This window comes from Cryptotermes secundus, unplaced genomic scaffold, assembly GCF_002891405.2.
Source record: "Cryptotermes secundus unplaced genomic scaffold, Csec_1.0 scaffold579, whole genome shotgun sequence".
Lineage (NCBI taxonomy): Eukaryota > Metazoa > Arthropoda > Insecta > Blattodea > Kalotermitidae > Cryptotermes > Cryptotermes secundus.
In genome coordinates this window covers 857,610-876,094 of record NW_019719366.1, presented here as the reverse complement: position 1 = coordinate 876,094, position 18,485 = coordinate 857,610, and the positions used below count along the sequence as shown (strand labels likewise).

At 39.3% G+C, this 18,485-nt stretch overlaps 1 protein-coding gene across 1 annotated transcript; it reads left to right on the top strand.

Annotated features, from left to right (window-relative positions):
- Window positions 1–12,882: 12,882 nt before the first annotated feature.
- LOC111864994 (NADH dehydrogenase [ubiquinone] 1 alpha subcomplex subunit 8) lies at window positions 12,883–16,214 on the top strand. Its single transcript, XM_023852670.2, has 3 exons — window positions 12,883–13,191; window positions 13,511–13,686; window positions 15,818–16,214. The coding sequence occupies exons 1-3, from the start codon at window positions 13,063–13,065 to the stop codon at window positions 16,038–16,040; spliced, it is 528 nt and encodes a 175-aa protein (XP_023708438.1). The 5' UTR covers window positions 12,883–13,062; the 3' UTR covers window positions 16,041–16,214.
- Window positions 16,215–18,485: the final 2,271 nt, after the last annotated feature.

Sequence of the window (18,485 nt, the reverse complement as noted above, 5' to 3'; positions counted from 1 at the left end):
CCCTGAACATGATAATAGGGCAATTGAAGGCTACGCAAGTTAAACTGAAACATTGTGTAATATTCTTATACTGAAGACGTACAACAAGCAGCTCATCATAGTCTTTCTAAAATCAACTCTGATGTGGTTTCGCTGTAGCAGTTTCTAAGACGAATTTGCTGGCAATGAAAAATAAATAATTACTACGATCAAAGAATTGAATAAATTATAAAATTGTCGTGCAGGTACAAATATTCAGATAACTTGGAAACACAATAATTGGCCAATATGAGAGAAGTGAACATGAACTTGAAATTCTGTCTTCTGTGATAGAACCATATGTGGTCCGTTGAAAGTCATCCGTCGTTTCCTAGGATTATGTTGACTGGCTTTCAACGGACTACACGGCGTTATATGACAGAAGACAAAATTCTTCGTATCCACCGCTGTGAGAACCTCGACTCCTACGTGAATATGAAAACAAGTAAATTTAATAAGAATGGCGGATTTATGAGAAGATACTGTATGGAGGAGGGAAAGCCTAAAAATGCTTCATAAAACCTCAGCTAAACTAACTTAATTTCTATGCGTCCGAGACATGGACTTTCGCGAAAAGAAAACAAGAAAATTTCGAGATCCAACAATGAAAATTTTAAACCATTGGCGGGGTCTTTAAGAAAGGACCATATTAGAAATGATATTATAAGGAGTCGGTGGTATAGTTGATTGAGACGCTATGCTACAAGCCGGAAGGTAGCGTAAGGCTGACAATCTTACCACCATATGTGAGCCGATTGTCTAGAAATGTGGGAACCTCGACGTCTCAGAACCCTATGGGTCTCCACGGCCTGTTACAAGGATAATTTTTTTATTATTACTGCTATTGTAAGGAGTCGACTTGGGGAAAACAGAATATAGATGATAGACATCTATACCATTTACTGAGAACTGAGAACACAAGACTTCCTAAGATAAAGTGTATACACACAGAGGGAGGAGATATAATGAAAGACCGGAAGAGAGACAGTCTGATGAGCTTCGAGTTTCCGAAAGAGTCATGACGGACCAATCCATGTTCTTGCAGGAGATCTAATAGAATTCGAATGAAGGGATTTACGTAGGTGTTCCTATGGGAGAATAAAACACAGAAGCTTACACGCAGAGGCTTACTTTCGAAACACATTTCCCAAGGAATAGCAAAGCATGTCCATTTGAAATTTGATATAGAATAGAAGCGAAAGCATGTTCCAAACCCATATAGGGTTTGGAAACTGCTGCAGAAGCTCTTGTGCCTGTGTGAACTGAAGAGTATATGTTGCTAGGGGCGTCCGAGAAAAACGTGGGATAGTTTTAATCCCTGTGACCAGAACAGACTAAAAGATTAACTCATAACGGTGATGATGAAGAAAATCATATTAGTGGTACCACCTCAGATCCTAGGCTTTCCATGAGGGAAAGTGTCACGGATTGCATATTCTAATGATTATGTCCAGATCCACGAAATGGCAGTCGGTGAGTCCAACAATATACCTTTGTACTGATGCTTAATCCTATAAAATGATGTTTGTAACAACACGTGTTTCCAAACAAGATGTTTATGAAATGTACTACGAAGATGTGAGGACCACCCGTTCGTTCTATTTCTATAATCTGCTGCGTCATCATGCAGTTTCACTTCTGCTGCAGGAAGCTTGAAGCTATCAAAAATCAAGATGGTTTGAGTCATCTTGTTTGCATGAGTAAAATTGTTTACAAGGATCCCAAAAAGATAACCAAATAATGTTGCGGTGCATTGACGTAACGAGGTGTACTTTTAAATCTCTTCCCTCGCATAATTGGGGACTGGAGTTGCAGAATAATGCATTAAATTAAAGGTGAACCGAGTGAGTAATGGTAGTCGCCTAAATCTTTAAAGGGCAAAGCGAAAGATCAAGACAGTTTTGATTGAACAACTTAATATTGATATTTTCCCTGGTCATTTACTTCCGTCCAGATACTTATTACATAAGCTTCTTCAGCTTTATAGATGTATTTTAGTAACATGTAAATGAAGTACAAATAGTAATACATAACCATATTCTAAAAATTATAATGAAAGAGAAAATTTCAATTTAGGTCACATCTAGGTTTCTCTATTCTGGGACGTAATGCCTTGTAGTCTGTTGAAAGTAAACCATTGTTTCGGAGGCACATGTCGCCTCCATATTCAGGATAGAATAATAAGTCAAACAAGAAACCAGCGTGAAAGCAGAGCCACCTATTTTCACCATTGTTTCATGCTTGTCTTGGGCTTCGATACCAAAGAAGGAGGCAACATGTTCCTCCGAAACTTCTGTTGTCTTTCAAGGGACTATATGACATTACATCGGGGAAGAGAGAAGTATTCATAGCCACCGCTGTAAGAACCTTAAATCCTAGGTCAAATAGGTCATCTAGGTTATAATCTCTGCCCCACACTTTAATAAAATACGTCAGTTGTCCGTTATAAATAACAAATACTGATCAGAGCCATTCCCATCAGTCTTAAACACAAAGTAATGAGAATTGTTACTATCTCGTAGCTACGAGTTCCGTCTAACAGTCGGAACAATTTCTCGGTTGTAGTGCCTGTTCAGAGATTACTGCACTAACGTCGTATTCAAAAAGCCACAATTTGATCCCAACCCACGTCACTAATCTTCATATTGCGTGTGACTTAAAAAGAAGGGTTTTGGATTGGATGATTTGATTTATTGACACCTTGTACTCGTACATTCACAAGTCATGAGTATAGGCAATATAACGCCATCACTGATTTACACACATCACATTTCAGCGTTACCGGCGCACTAGAATTCTCAGTCTTCATTAGTCGTATCCTGGCAACGGATTTATAACCATCTCACTGTAACTTCAAATCACATATGAAGTCTTCTTTGCACCGAGTAATTCCTTCCTTGTCTTTATTGACGACTCAATTCAATTCCTCTGCTCCCAATCTCATATCCCTGCAGACTGGCTTCTGGAAACTCGACCCTTCACTCTTTACTGCTCAACTGAATTCTTCTTTATTACCACTTTACACGGACCCCACGGAAAATACCGTCTTCTATTCTTCCTTATTGTTTTAGGCGTCCTTAACGCACCGTTACATAGCAACGGTCACCGCATAGAAAACAGTCTCTCTGTTTTTGAGGCGTGTTTACCGAGTCGTTGTCTAGCAATGAGCATACACGTCACAATATAAATAAGACTGAAATAGGAGTATTGTAGTATACAGGGTTTACAGCGTCCGTCTGTGCAGTCCATTGAGCATATCTGCGTCCTGTTTATCCATTTATGGCCTAAATTTCATTATTATTCAGTAATCCTGAAAATCTGAAATGCCCCACAACTTTCAGTGAAGGTCTTATTTGTCCATCATGTGGACGATGATACTAGATTACAGAGAGACGGGAAGTGTACCAAAATACAGAATATTTTCTGTATGAGACAAGAGTCACATGAAAAAGGCAGCAAAGCCAGCTACCGAAACGCCATTTTTTATTTTGTCCCAGAGCTCCTTGAAGCTGTAGTCGCTTCAGAGTGGAGTGAAGGCTCATACGTATTATGATATTTTGGGTTATGCTACCGTGTAGTCTTGTAGGTAGGCGCCAGTGTTTCGGAGGGGGATATAAGCTCCATGTGTGTTCTCTGAACGTTACGTTAATTCTTACGTTTTTTCACATTTCTGTTTATGCTGACAGGCGCTTTATCTGAAGATGCAGCAAACATTTGAGGTGGTGCCTCATGAATCTTGATCGATTTTCACGTTACTCACTACACATTTCATATCATTTGCCGACCATGCCATTTTTTTAATCCCCATACATATGCCACATGAAGGTGAAACAATTTGCGATTCCAAAATGAAGATATTTCGAGACAGGAACACCATTTAACTTAGCAAGTACGACTATATGATAATTTGTATGCGAAACGAAAAATAGAAATTGTTTGTTGGATTTGAGGTTCTCACATCGGTGGCTATGAAGAGTTCTATAACGCCATACACATGTTTATATGAACTCTTTTGATCACAAAGACCTAGGAAATCCCCTCCTGCAGTTATTCCCTAAAATCGTGAGACACTCTGTATAGTCCGGTGAAATTCAACCGACGTTTCGGAGGAGTATATTGACTCCATCTCTTTTGATAGGTTCCTGATTCATGTTCTCTCTCTCTCTTCCTGGGCTTACTCTTTTACCCTAATGATGGAGACGGTGTATTCCCCTGAAACGTCAGTTGACGTTACTTGACTACACGGCTTTATATCCCAGAAGAATGGATTCCTTTTAAGTTCTTCATACCTAATTCATTCTTTCCAATACAAAGGTGGGACTTTACTTCCACTAGCACAGATATCTTTATGGGGCTTATGATAAAGCATACCAGCTACCTTGCCATTTTGCCATTATAAGTTGGAAAGTGCTAAATCTCCAGGCCTGAGAGACTTGTTCTACATTTCATTCTTACTCTCGTAACCAATCTGACGTTTCGATTTTCTGTGCATTGTTTCTTTAATGGGTCACTGATTTGCTAATCGCAGTACATAATCAGCTGTTTCTTTTCCATGGCAGCGATTAGACGAATCAGGCAGCATCCGTGGTCAAGGCCTCCTGAATCTGTTCCGAACATGACAGATAGCGTGATCAGAAAACCAACACAACTCTTCCACAGAAACGAAGGTGATCCTTGACGTTAAAAAAATCGTGAATTGAAATTGAAGTTTCTTCGGATTTCAGTGCAGTAGGGCTTTAAAAATGTGTCAGTTTACCTTGATGGAACTGGCCATGATCATTTAAGACCTTCATTGCGATTATGTGAGTGTATGTCATCAATATCTCACGGCACGTATTGGGAAAATTAGCACGCAACTTTATCATTCAAAATATATCTCCTTTTTTTCGTGTCAGGTGTTTTGCTAAATACATGTAAGCAGTCATCATCATGAAGAATGCCGTCTTCTGGGATGTGGCGCCGTGTAGATATTTTGTTAACCAACGTTTCAGAGGAAAGTATCGCCTCCATCTTCAGGATATAAAAAACCCTCTAGCGATGAACCCTGAAGATGGAGGCGATACGTTCCTCCGAAACGTCAGTTAATAAAATATCTACATGGTGCCACAACCCAGAATGCGGCATTCGACATAGTCATCCGTGAAAATCTCAAATCTTACATAATTATCATCATTGCCTTCTTCGTTGATTATGGTCCTTAGCTTGTTCCGGCTATAGAATAACTTTTTAGGTGTTTTAGAAAAAAAAATTCAAGCATATCATTATGAAATGTCAAATTTTCTCGGCTTATGTTTCTAAATTCCATTCTGGTTTGGGGGCTTGGGGGTTTGGGGGCTGCCATCTTCATGCTTCCAGACAAGTTTCCCTCCATAACCATATCCCTTAAGGAGAGAAAGTTCCAGTACTTTAAATTTCAAGGAAATTCAGCTCCTTTCGCACCTTTGTGTATATTCAGACTCCCCACCGTATGTGGCTGAATCTTCCATTCACCACCCAGAGGTTAAAGGTTTCACCGAGAGAAAAGTAAATGCGAAATTTTAAATTCTTTATCTCGACGATTTTAAAACTTTGATACACGTGGTGTGATATGTAAGGTATGGGTATTACGAACCCGCACACACTGGAGGAAAGGCAGTTGAAATCAGAAAGGAATATAAATGTAATATAAGACTGATATTTGAAAGTATTTGGCAATAATTTGTAGAGACTGAGAGGAACCTGTAAGGTTATTCGGTAAACAGGTCGAGGTAGAAGTCGGGTATGCTCCCATTTAACGACGCTATCAGTAAACGAGATTATATAGCGTCTTATACTCGTTTTAGAACAAGAAAGGATTTTGAAGAAAACGTTCCTGACTTCATTTGACGTACTATACGGGAATTTTCCTGGATATACTGAAAAAAATCCACGAGAAATAGTCCTGATAGTCTGTGACCGCCTAAAAATTAAACTGGGCGCCTCCCGAATACAAATAAGAAGCCTTGTCACTTGAGCCAACTTGATCATATGATTACACACGTCATGTTGTCGCCTCACCAATCTATTCGATTTGCACTGCATTAATTTTACCTTTTATATTTTACTTACTAATTGAACTGAGCCCTTCTTGAGGAGCCGCCAATTCTGTAGCTACCCAAGAATTTTCCAGCACTTTATGGAAGCCGAAAGTTCATTCCCATGTTCACAAGAGCCCTCCGCTGGTCCCTATCCTGAGCCACATCAATTCAATCCATACCATCCCATCCTATCTCTCTAAGATCCATTTGAATATTGTCCACCCACTTACGCCTTGGTCTTCCCAGTGGTCTCGTTCCTTCTGGCTTTCCCACCAATATCCTCTATGCATTCTTCGTCTCCCCATTCGTGCCACATGCCCTGCCCACCTCATCCTCCTTGACTTGATTAATCTAATTATACTTGGAGAAGAGTACAAGTTATGAAGCTCCTCATTATGCAGTTTTCTCCAAACTCCTGTCCCTTCATCTCTCTTCGGTCCAAATAATCTTCTCAACATTTTACTTCGTAAAATTGTAACCTGTTCGGTGAAAGATATATCCTCCTCATAAAATGTTTACCAACAGCCTGTCAACTATAACCTTCAGAAGGAGAAAATACGTAATCAGAATTCAATATGTGTCTTTAACACCCGATTGAGGAATTTGTGGTGTGTTTCGCTTGCCAAGTTGCCATCAGTCTATGAGGACATATCGGTCGGGACAGCAAATGTCATAACTGCGGATTTTCGTGGCTTGTTGTTACGTATTGAACCCCTAACACTTGAAGAATTTACCTTCTCTGTTATATTTTGCTTTATGGCCACTTTACTCCCTCTCTCCTTCCACTTCCGTAGCTCTAGTTTATTAGTTGATATTGTCGTATCATCTTTCTAATATTCCATTTTCTGCAACTCCATTTATTGCAAATTATCTTCATGTCCCTTAGAAGCATCTGGTAGAATGAAAATGCTGAATCACTGCAGCTGCTTTTGTTTTCTTCTAAATGCATTATTTTAATACTTTTCGTCATTATTCTAGAATTGTATTGATGCATAGCTCAAATATCCAAGTGGGAAGACAGGGGTGTATGAAGTACGCCTTTGAGATGACTTTAGCTCTCGTGATACATAGCCTATAGCAACGTTTATGACAGCGGGTTCTGGAATTCAGGCGATATTAAAATTATTACTTCAATAATTTCAGAGGTTGTAGTATTGCTATTAATGGATTTATAGAATCCTTCGTTTAGATAACCTCAGGTGGAATGATACACGTACCAGGTTTCATGATGATCGGCACAGGGGTTCAGAAGTTGCTTGGGGGAGATACACATACAGACACACACACACACAGCAAGGTGATCTCATAAGCCTACTTTTATGTTTTCAACACTCTGAAAGTAAGCTAAAAACAGGTGAAGTTGTCCCTGTACTTTATTAAGCACCCTGCCATGGGGAGTGGTGATATGGCTCCATGCATTTTAACCTCGGCGTCAGATGGAGGTAAGTCGTCTCGTTCCCTGTCCCGATTGCTTTATCCCGGGGGAATGAGTCCGCAGTATCCAATTTATATGAGGCTGGACGGAACCCAGAGCTGGCGCAGACGTTCTTGGAGAGAGAAAAGTCTGTCTCCCTCCCGGGACCTCAATTCCTCGATCGTACAGCTCGTGGTGTTGTCCCTATACCGACTGAGCTATCCCGGCTACCAGTCGCATAGAATATTTTCATTTTCATTGGCTGCATCCTGTTGGGTTAAATATACAAATGTCTTTATTAAAATCCCTCACAACACAACAACAAAACAGTTGATGTTTAACAGTACTTTTTACATATTTCGGCTTTTTAGAAAACCATCATCAGGTAAGTACACAATTGCCGTGTTCTTAAAACTATTGAATTGCATGCTATATAATTCAGTGCAGTGTTGGATTTCGACAATATATTGTAGACTAGATCGAAAGATTTAGAAAGTATGTGTACTCCATTGGAATATGATGAAAATTCTTTTTGATTCTTGTTTAATGTGGGTACTTTGCTTTCCCTACAAGTGAAAATTCCCTTGGGATATCTGTACTATCCTCATCTATCATCACATTTTATTTTTTTAATTGTGAGCTCTACATAATTTCCAGGTATAAATGCTCAGCTGGGAACCTTGAGCCTTAAAAAAATACATTAGCCGTTCAGATTGAGATTTCACCTCAAAATTTCCCCATCCTGGCATTTAACTTCATATTTCGTCATGAAACTTCATAATCATTTAGTATCGCGTTCAAATCTTCATTCGATGACATTTTGGAACAAGTTGCACAACATGGTGATGGGCTGACTCTCTGTACTGGTTCCCTACCTCATTTCCGGGTATACTTACCTGACAGCGTATTTCTATTAGAGAAACAAACATATACAAAGTCCTTATGATCAAACGCACACCCACCACAAAGAGAAGCGATGCCTGCCTTAGGCAGACACTTCTGCCTGTAAGAGGAACAAAGCAAAATAAAACAAATAAAATTTATAATTTACGTTACATTTATACTCAGAATTTTCAGTTAAAAATTAATATAAATTATAAACCCAAATCCATACAATTAAGAAATAATAAATTATGAATTTAATACCTTAAATATAATTCTAGGTATTTTCACAAATATCATTAGAATTAGCAATTAGAACTCATCAGCTTCTTTATATTTATTCTCAAGGACCCCAAAATAAAGAGACACCTCTTTCATAAAAATCAGTATTAAAAAAAAAAGCTCGCCTTATCTTGCGGCCAACACGGCGTAAAGTATACACCGATCAACCAGCATACGGGTATAATTGCTTGTGGCCGAAGTGCGAACTAGTATGAGACGAGCTCTACGTGCGGCGGCAGAATTCTGGCTTCTGGCTATGCTTGCCACCGTCTTTCACTCTGGCTTTTTGCTTGGATTACTCTTCGATCCTGAAGATGGAGGCGATATGTCCCTCAGAAACGTCTGTTGACTTTCAACGGCCTATACGGCGTTATACCCCAGAAGACGGAACTCTTCATAACCACTGCTGGGAGAACCTCAGATCCTACACAGCGCGATAGCCCAGAAGATAGAACTCTTCATAACCACTGCTGGGAGAACCTCAGATCCTACACAGCGCGATAGCCCAGAAGATAGAACTCTTCATAACCACTGCTGGGAGAACCTCAGATCCTACACAGCGCGATAGCCCAGAAGATAGAACTCTTCATAACCACTGCTGGGAGAACCTCAGATCCTACACAGCGCGATAGCCCAGAAGATAGAACTCTTCATAACCACTGCTGGGAGAACCTCAGATCCTACACAGCGCGATAGCCCAGAAGATAGAACTCTTCATAACCACTGCTGGGAGAACCTCAGATCCTACACAGCGCGATAGCCCAGAAGATAGAACTCTTCATAACCACTGCTGGGAGAACCTCAGATCCTACACAGCGCGATAGCCCAGAAGATAGAACTCTTCATAACCACTGCTGGGAGAACCTCAGATCCTACACAGCGCGATAGCCCAGAAGATAGAACTCTTCATAACCACTGCTGGGAGAACCTCAGATCCTACACAGCGCGATAGCCCAGAAGATAGAACTCTTCATAACCACTGCTGGGAGAACCTCAGATCCTACACAGCGCGATAGCCCAGAAGATAGAACTCTTCATAACCACTGCTGGGAGAACCTCAGATCCTACACAGCGCGATAGCCCAGAAGATAGAACTCTTCATAACCACTGCTGGGAGAACCTCAGATCCTACACAGCGCGATAGCCCAGAAGATAGAACTCTTCATAACCACTGCTGGGAGAACCTCAGATCCTACACAGCGCGATAGCCCAGAAGATAGAACTCTTCATAACCACTGCTGGGAGAACCTCAGATCCTACACAGCGCGATAGCCCAGAAGATAGAACTCTTCATAACCACTGCTGGGAGAACCTCAGATCCTACACAGCGCGATAGCCCAGAAGATAGAACTCTTCATAACCACTGCTGGGAGAACCTCAGATCCTACACAGCGCGATAGCCCAGAAGATAGAACTCTTCATAACCACTGCTGGGAGAACCTCAGATCCTACACAGCGCGATAGCCCAGAAGATAGAACTCTTCATAACCACTGCTGGGAGAACCTCAGATCCTACACAGCGCGATAGCCCAGAAGATAGAACTCTTCATAACCACTGCTGGGAGAACCTCAGATCCTACACAGCGCGATAGCCCAGAAGATAGAACTCTTCATAACCACTGCTGGGAGAACCTCAGATCCTACACAGCGCGATAGCCCAGAAGATAGAACTCTTCATAACCACTGCTGGGAGAACCTCAGATCCTACACAGCGCGATAGCCCAGAAGATAGAACTCTTCATAACCACTGCTGGGAGAACCTCAGATCCTACACAGCGCGATAGCCCAGAAGATAGAACTCTTCATAACCACTGCTGGGAGAACCTCAGATCCTACATAGCGCTATATCCCAGAAGATAGAACTCTTCGTAACCACCGCTGAGAGAACCTCAGATCCTACATAGCGCTGTATCCCAGAAGATAGAGCTCTTCATGACCACCTCTGTGAGAACCTCAGATCCTACATAGCGCTATATCCCAGAAGATAGAGCTCTTCATAACCACCGCTGAGAGAACCTCAAGTCCCACAAATATAGGCCTACTCATGAAGTAGCCTGCGTCTGCTGACACCTACTGGGCAAAACACGCAATAATGAGTTTCTTTCCCACACAAGTTCTTTATGCCACCTGCAAAATGATGTTTAAATCAGGCTGTCAGTAAGTTGACAAGTCGTGAGGGGACCGTTCTAATTTCAGTGTAAATGAACAAGTTCCATAAGAAATTTTAGTTATGTAATCAAAAGCATAAAAGTTTACACAGAGCGGAGATTTGTGTGCAGTGTACTGATGAAATACAGTAAAACTTGGTTATAGCAACATCGGTTTCTGCGACACCTTGTCTATTGCGTCAAATATTCAATGGTACGAACTAATTCCTCATAAAGCAACTGTTTTTATACCTTGCTTAGTACGACATGCACAAATGCATCAACCTCGTATGTAACGTCATTTTCATTCCTGAATTTCTCTGATATGGACATTGAACGTAATTTAGAAAGTGTGTATTGGGCAAGTAACAGGAAACAGATGAAGATAACTGATTACTGTACTCGTATCTAGGTACAGTAAGGCACAACAATTGATGTAATCTACTGTAATTTGGTGAGTAGGCCTACCTTTAATATACAGTATTAGTGCGGTGTGTATTGTCAGTGAAAAGCGCTGTAATATGCCTTTGATATTACACATTTGGGCAATTCCACGTTAATGTTACGTTAGTCTGTACTTAACTACGTATTTCACTAAAAAATGCAACATTTTAACTCGGTTTTTAGTAGATTTTTACGTGACTAACATAAGGCTACTGAGGAAGTGCCCATTTCGGTTACAACGACATTCGTTTATAACGACACTATTTTTAGGTCCCTTTGATGACGTTATAACCAAGTTCTACTGTATTGTCATGTTTTAGGGTCTTTGACTATATACGGGATATGGATTAATTATATATTGGATTTATTGTACACATCACTCGGAACTACAATTCCAGCTTTGTCGCTGGTCTCCACACTTTACAAATCACCACAGCATCCCCTAAACCGTTTTCCATCCTGCTATGTGTTCAACAGCCGTTCCCTAGCAAGAAGTAAGCACGGAGAAAACTAAGTATATATTTATGTCTTGTCACCAGAATGCAAGGCAATATGAAGATAGAAAACAGATGTTTTGAAAATATGGCAAAGTTCAAATATTTGCAAACGGCACCAATAAATCGAAATTGCATTCTTGAATGCGTTCAGAGCAGATTAAATCAAGGAATGCTTGCTGGTTTTCAATTCAGATGTCAAAGTTTCGAACCGGAATTGGGAAAATTCCATGATCCTTTAATGCTGTGCTGACGGTAGTCTTTACAGGAATGCAAGAAAAAAATGACGAAAGGATATGGCGAACAATCGTTGCCGAAATAGGTACACGTCAGTGCCCAAGCTTGAGCGTCAACCGTGTTGGCAAGCTGAACATCAATTGTCCTCCCCCATGGATTTCTAAAATTAAATTCAGCGATAAAAATAAATAAATATATCAAATACTAACACCAAGTATAAAAAGTGTTGTCATTGCTGTTATATCCTGAATACGCTAGGGCGATCACTAAGAATAGTTCTAAACAGCTGGAACATAGCTTTTTCCGTCTTCATGTCTCACCTGAAGACGGGAACACATCCAGTTTCCGAAACGTCGTGTCTTCTATTACCTAGAATTCCGGACGATGGAAAAAGTAAAAAAACCCAGTAATTCTGTGTGTCATCCACCGTCGTCAGGACCCTTTAAAACCAGCTGGAACATAGGTTCGTTAAGTATATTTTCTGGTTCCCCATGGGAAACTGCTGGCGCCTATGTCCAACAGCGTGAAGCTTTCACTCACATTAAGAGGCATCAGGGCTGAAACCGGTCATTACTTGTGACGACGTATATTTTTTTTTATTTGAATAACTTAATTACAATTGAATTACTGAAAATCGCGCGTCCTTAAGTCAGCTGATAATTCAGAATAATAATTACAATTGAATTACTGAAAATCGCGCGTCCTTAAGTCAGCTGATAATTCAGAATAATAATTACAATTGAATTACTGAAAATCGCGCGTCCTTAAGTCAGCTGATAATTCAGAACAGTACTGTAGATGGCAGTGCGGAGTGCAAGTGACAAGTCCACCAACTGAATTTAAAGAGGATAACAGAAAATTTATAATATAATGTATTTTAACGGCTATTCCGTTCGTTATATTTGTAACGAGACATGCATACGAATGTGTACTTGACTATATAGGTTTTATACGTATGTTTCCTGATGTATGTAGCCAATAAAACGACAGTGTATTGGCAAGCATGTTACCCACAATTTTTGTGGTATTGTGTGTGGTAAAGTTTTGTAGGTTGTAAGGAATTAGTTTAATTCGGAAACACTTTTGAAATGGTCATAACGGCTGATGTATATTTACCACCTGAAGAAGAATTAACAGTCCAAGAAGTTAATCTGAGTGGTCCGGCACTTAGAGCTGGAGCGTTTCATTATGGAAAATATTGCGAGTTTCAGAACAATGTAAGAATAGGTTAGGATTTTTTACAGTAGAGGAAATGTGCTATGTGATGCATGTTATCGCATGTTTCCATTGAAGCGAATACATAAACTTAAAGACGTTCCCTGATGGAAGACGTAGACATTTTAAAAAATAGGAATCAATAGGCCATGATATGCCTACGAGGTAATAGCCAGAGGTCATGAAGTTAGTAATTGAAATAAAGTACGTGATTCTTCAGGGTTGTCCGAGGAATATTTGATGGCGTCCTGATCGCCAGTTATTTCCAGGCAAAATATTTTTGACACTCTTGAATTCATCATTTCGTTTTCTTATTTGCAGGAGTTTATGCTTTGTCGCAGCGAGCTTAATGATCCTAGAAAATGTATTTCTGAAGGAAAAGCTGTAACAAGTTGTGCTCTAGACTTCTTTAGAAAAGTGAAGAAGACATGTTTTAAGGAATTTACACAGTATGCGAATTGTCTTGACAAATCTAGCACAAAACTGGAATTTGAACAGTAAGTATGGAAACAATTTTGCATTGGTTTGTGAGAGGTCGAATAATTAAATAGAAACAATTCAAACACATGGTTTTTAATGGAGGTTAGAACTATACGTACTTGTAAAATACAAAGTGGTGCAGGGTATACTTAGCAGGTTAGAAAATTTTACGTTTTAAGAAATCTAGAATAGTTTGCTCAGGTTCTAAAATAACAGTTCAGGCTCCTGAAATTGCTGGTGAGATGGTAATTCAGTAGTAAGTATCACATCTCTTCCATACAGTATATAGCTACAGAAAGATTATTACATTCTCATTAAGAATAAAGTGAGGCATTCCAGTAGTTGGATCAGACACTCATGCCTGAAGTATTATAGTCTTTAGCAGAATTGAAGTGCCATAAAAACATTATTGCATTAACAAAACTTGAGATGCATTATAGGAATGGATAACTGTTTATTATTTTTCCCATCAGTGCGGTGTGCACAGACATAATCTGTGTCTTTAATTTGATATACATTTCTTTGGTGAAATTTCAGAGGTGGCTACTTCATTTCTTTCCATTCAGTATGCTCAGGTGTGGCCATTCTCCATTTTCATAATGCGTTTTCTTTAGAAACTAATAGTTACTGACGATCTGTAATATGTGTGCAACGAAGAATTCTTTGCGTGCAGAAGATGCATTGAACAGGAAAATATCAGACAAGTGACGACATAATGGGATTTAAGGTTTTCAAGCTGAGGACTATGAAGAGTACTGTTTTTGGGACATAATGCAGTGCAATCTGGCAATTTGTTGCCAACATTTTGGAAGAATGTTGATAATCATCTACTAAACTGCATGGAGCCACATCCCAAAAGACAGTATCTCAACAACACGTACATCATGTTTAAATACAGAAGTAAATGATGACAGTTTTGTCCCTTTGCTTAAGAATGCTTACTCACTTTAAAGCATTAGTGAAGGATGGAAATGCGTGATATTGGGGGGGGGGAAGAGAGAGGGCATGGACATGCAGTAGCCAACCCTGTTAGTTGTTGAATCTTTTGTAAGAAACAGTGTGTGTGAAACACCTAATTTGTGCTGTGTTAAACCCAATTCATTATTAAGTTCTTGAAGTTTTATCAATTTTGACAATTTCCTATATTCATACGTAACACAGAAAAGCTTATCTGAAATGGAACTAGGTTTAAGTGGAAAGAAATCAAATTGATTTCTCACAGTAGTAGCTCCCTTAAACATAAACTTATGTGATATGAATATGAATTGGTGGGAAAGCCAGAAGGAAATAGACCACTGGAAAGACAAAGGCATGGGTGGGTGGACAATATTAAAATGGATCTTAGAGAGATAGGATGGGGTGTTATGGATTGGAATGATCTGGCTCAGGATAGGGACCAGTAGAGGGCTCTTGTGAACATGGTAATGAACTTCCGGGTTCCGTAAAATACTGGGAAATTCTTGAGTCGCTGCACAACTGGTAGCTTCTCAAGAAGGGCTCAGCTCCATGAGCGAGTAAGTAAGTATGTAAGATATGAATATGAAAGTAATCTAGCTGAATATTTGTTCACTGTACATTCTAAGTTGTATGGTACTGTGCATCCAGAAATTTATGTCATTAAGGAACATTCTTGTCAACATGTGGGAAACATCTGCCTATAAAATAAGTGCCAAATGCTTTAGTGGAGGGTATGGAAGGGAAACAAAAAAAATGAAAGTGTTTGTTTTGCAAGAGTGCTATACACATTGGCTTATGGGGTTGGGTTTGTGGGTTATAGTGCTTTCAGTATCTGGACCATATAACACCACATGGTAAAATAACTGATATATGATGGATCTAAAAGGATTTTGAAGAAAACATTCAAGTAGCTATTCTGGCATTTACCTGGAGAGACTGAGGAAGGCCATGTAAAACCTCAGATTTGCTAGTGTCACAGCCAATTTGAACTGAGCCCTCCCAAATGCAAGTCTTGAGTGGTGTCTGTAGACCAAATACAGTTTTGTTCATAAATATGTGGAGTTCATATTGCACAGTGTGTTCTTTCCAGAAGTTTCTGTTTTATTTGCCTGAAATAAAAGAATGTTTTGGTTCCCTGTGTTAATGTTACTGGCATATAATTCAGTGTAATATTTTTCTTGACTGTTGCAGTTGCCGGAAGACGCAAGCTGTTTATGATAAATGTGTCCTGGACAACCTTGGAATTGAACGTCCTCAATTTGGATATTTTTGTGAAGTGAAGGTTCATGACACTAAACGTCCAAAACCAGAGCCCAAGAAACCGGATGTGTATCCTGACTACACACCATACTTACCAGATGATTATCCGCGTCCTCCTGCTAAATATGGTTCACGATTTCACTGGATGGAGTAAAGTGCTGACATTACTTCCTTTGAAATAAATGCTTTCATGTCTTGATACTGCATTTAAAATGTGATCTTGATTTCAAAGGCATGTAATTGTAGTATATTTAATAAAAAAAAAGAATTGTAATTGATGTTATGTGTGAGAGAAGAACTAGTAAAGTAGATTCTTACTCAAAAAGTTCTTCTTAGTATTATTTTGGGTGTTTATTGTAATTTAGAATTTAGTGTACATATGAAAAATGTGTTTTAAATACATTACATATAAACTTCACACAACCATTTTCCTTTCAATGTCTGTGACCTCGGTATCGAGTTCATATTCTTCAAAGTAAGTACACTTTGTGTTAAGTCTTAAGGTATTGTATTTTCCTTACTTTGCCGCAGCATACATTCTATAAACCAGAAAAGTCTCAAGACAGCCGCAGGACCTGATTTAAACCACCTTCATATTTTCTTATGTTGAATCTCAATTGTTTCCATACAAATATGATCAGAACTAAATATTGACTCTTTTGAACTGTAGAATGAACAGAATTTATAGAATAATATAGAAGAAGGAGAAGGTTAACACCACTTATACACGGTGCCAAATCCCAAAAGACTGCTTTCTTCATAGTCACCGCCGTGAAAGCCTCAAATCTTAAATATAGAAGAAATTGGAAAGAATATAGCAGGGTTAACTGTGACAAGATTCTGAAATGTCAATTAAAAGGGGTAAGTTGTTTGGGAGGACCTCTGAAATTATGAAAGAATTGTGTTTTTTTAATATCCATAACAGGTCTCAAGGGGTGAGTAAATAGAGGATAAAGATGTTTATAATGACGACAGTGGCTGCTCGATTCACAATTTATGAATTGAATTGAGTTCCTCATCACCATGGCATTGCATTTTCTAACGTTGCACAGGAAGGACATCAGGTGTGCACGGTAAGTATGAATATATTAAGTAAGCAGTCATGAACACCTGGAAAGAGGTGGCCCTCAAGCTTGGGGAAGGGAGGAAACAGCTGCCAAAAATGGAAGACAGCATGTTACAAAGTGTTACACAAGCCTCTTGGACAAATGTACCTGGCTCAGGATAGGAGCCATTCGTGGACTGTTTGAACATGTCGTGAAACTTATGGCTTCATAAGTGGTATGGAATTTCTTGACCATCTGATGGACTTTTAGTGTCTTATGAAGGATTTTTCTCCATGGAATTAACTAGTCAGATACATGATAAAAAGTTGTCCCTGTGCTTAATCAGTTAAGCATTATGCCATGTAGTCATACTGGGGAGGTTGACATATAGCTCCACCTTTCTTGGCCATTGCACTAGATGATGGTGAGTGGTCAGCTTCATGCTCCTGCAGCTTTACCCACTGGATAGGAGTCCAGGAGGGCCTCAAGAGTCTGTCTGGATGCTGCGAAGAAAAGAAACATCTTGCACTGCTGGAAATTGAACCCGGGCCATCGAGCTCATAGCCTGTCACCATACTGACCGAGCTATCCTGACACATGAAAGACCATGTTAATTCTTTGGGGTGTTTGCTTTTCAGGTTTTACAATGTACATTTCTTCTTCCTGTTGAACCTGAAATAAATACAAATATTTTGTTGTGTATTATTAAATCATGTCAATTACATCATGCATGTTCATTTTGTGTTGACATGACACTGAAAATTGAAGAATACAGAAATATTATGACTGATTAATATAAATTTAACTTCTGTTTACAGTGTCACTGGAATGAAATTTGTTAATGCAAGAAATGTGTTCCATAATCATAATACTGTGTCAAATCTTCCAACTTTCTCCAGCAAGTCGTGGTTCACATCACAGGCCTGGCGAACCTGTTGAACAGCGGTAAAGACTGGACAGAATTCTGTAGCTGAGGTATTTCTATCTTTTTATGACTCCAAGTGACTTTCAGAATATGATCACATTATTGATAACCATTTTACTCAACACAAGGAATGAACAGTAAAAAAGGACTATAACTGTTTACATCACTTGGAGACACTTTATCTTCTAATTACTCTTTATAAAATACAGTCTATGGCCACAGTACTTACTATAACCTGAAGAAACATTTCAGAACACTGAGAAAGTTAACTAATTATATTTTGCTTGACAACAGAGTATAGACTGCTGGAGCTTCAAATAATTACCAACATTCTACATTTCTACTTCTTTGTCACTGGACAGATCTATGAAGACCAAAATGGCAAATGTATTTTTAACGTCAGGAGTCTGATAAGGCAAAAGACAATTCTTTGACCATAATTGTTACTATTTCTACAGTTTCTTAATTATTGTAATATATAAAAAAGGTGAAGTTTTCCCTGTGCTTAATTAAGCACTACACCATGGAGCCATATGGGGAATGGATGTATAGAACCACGTTTTCTTGAACTCAGCACTAGTTGGAAGTGAGTGGTCAGCTTCACACCCAGGCCACTTTACCCCTGAGA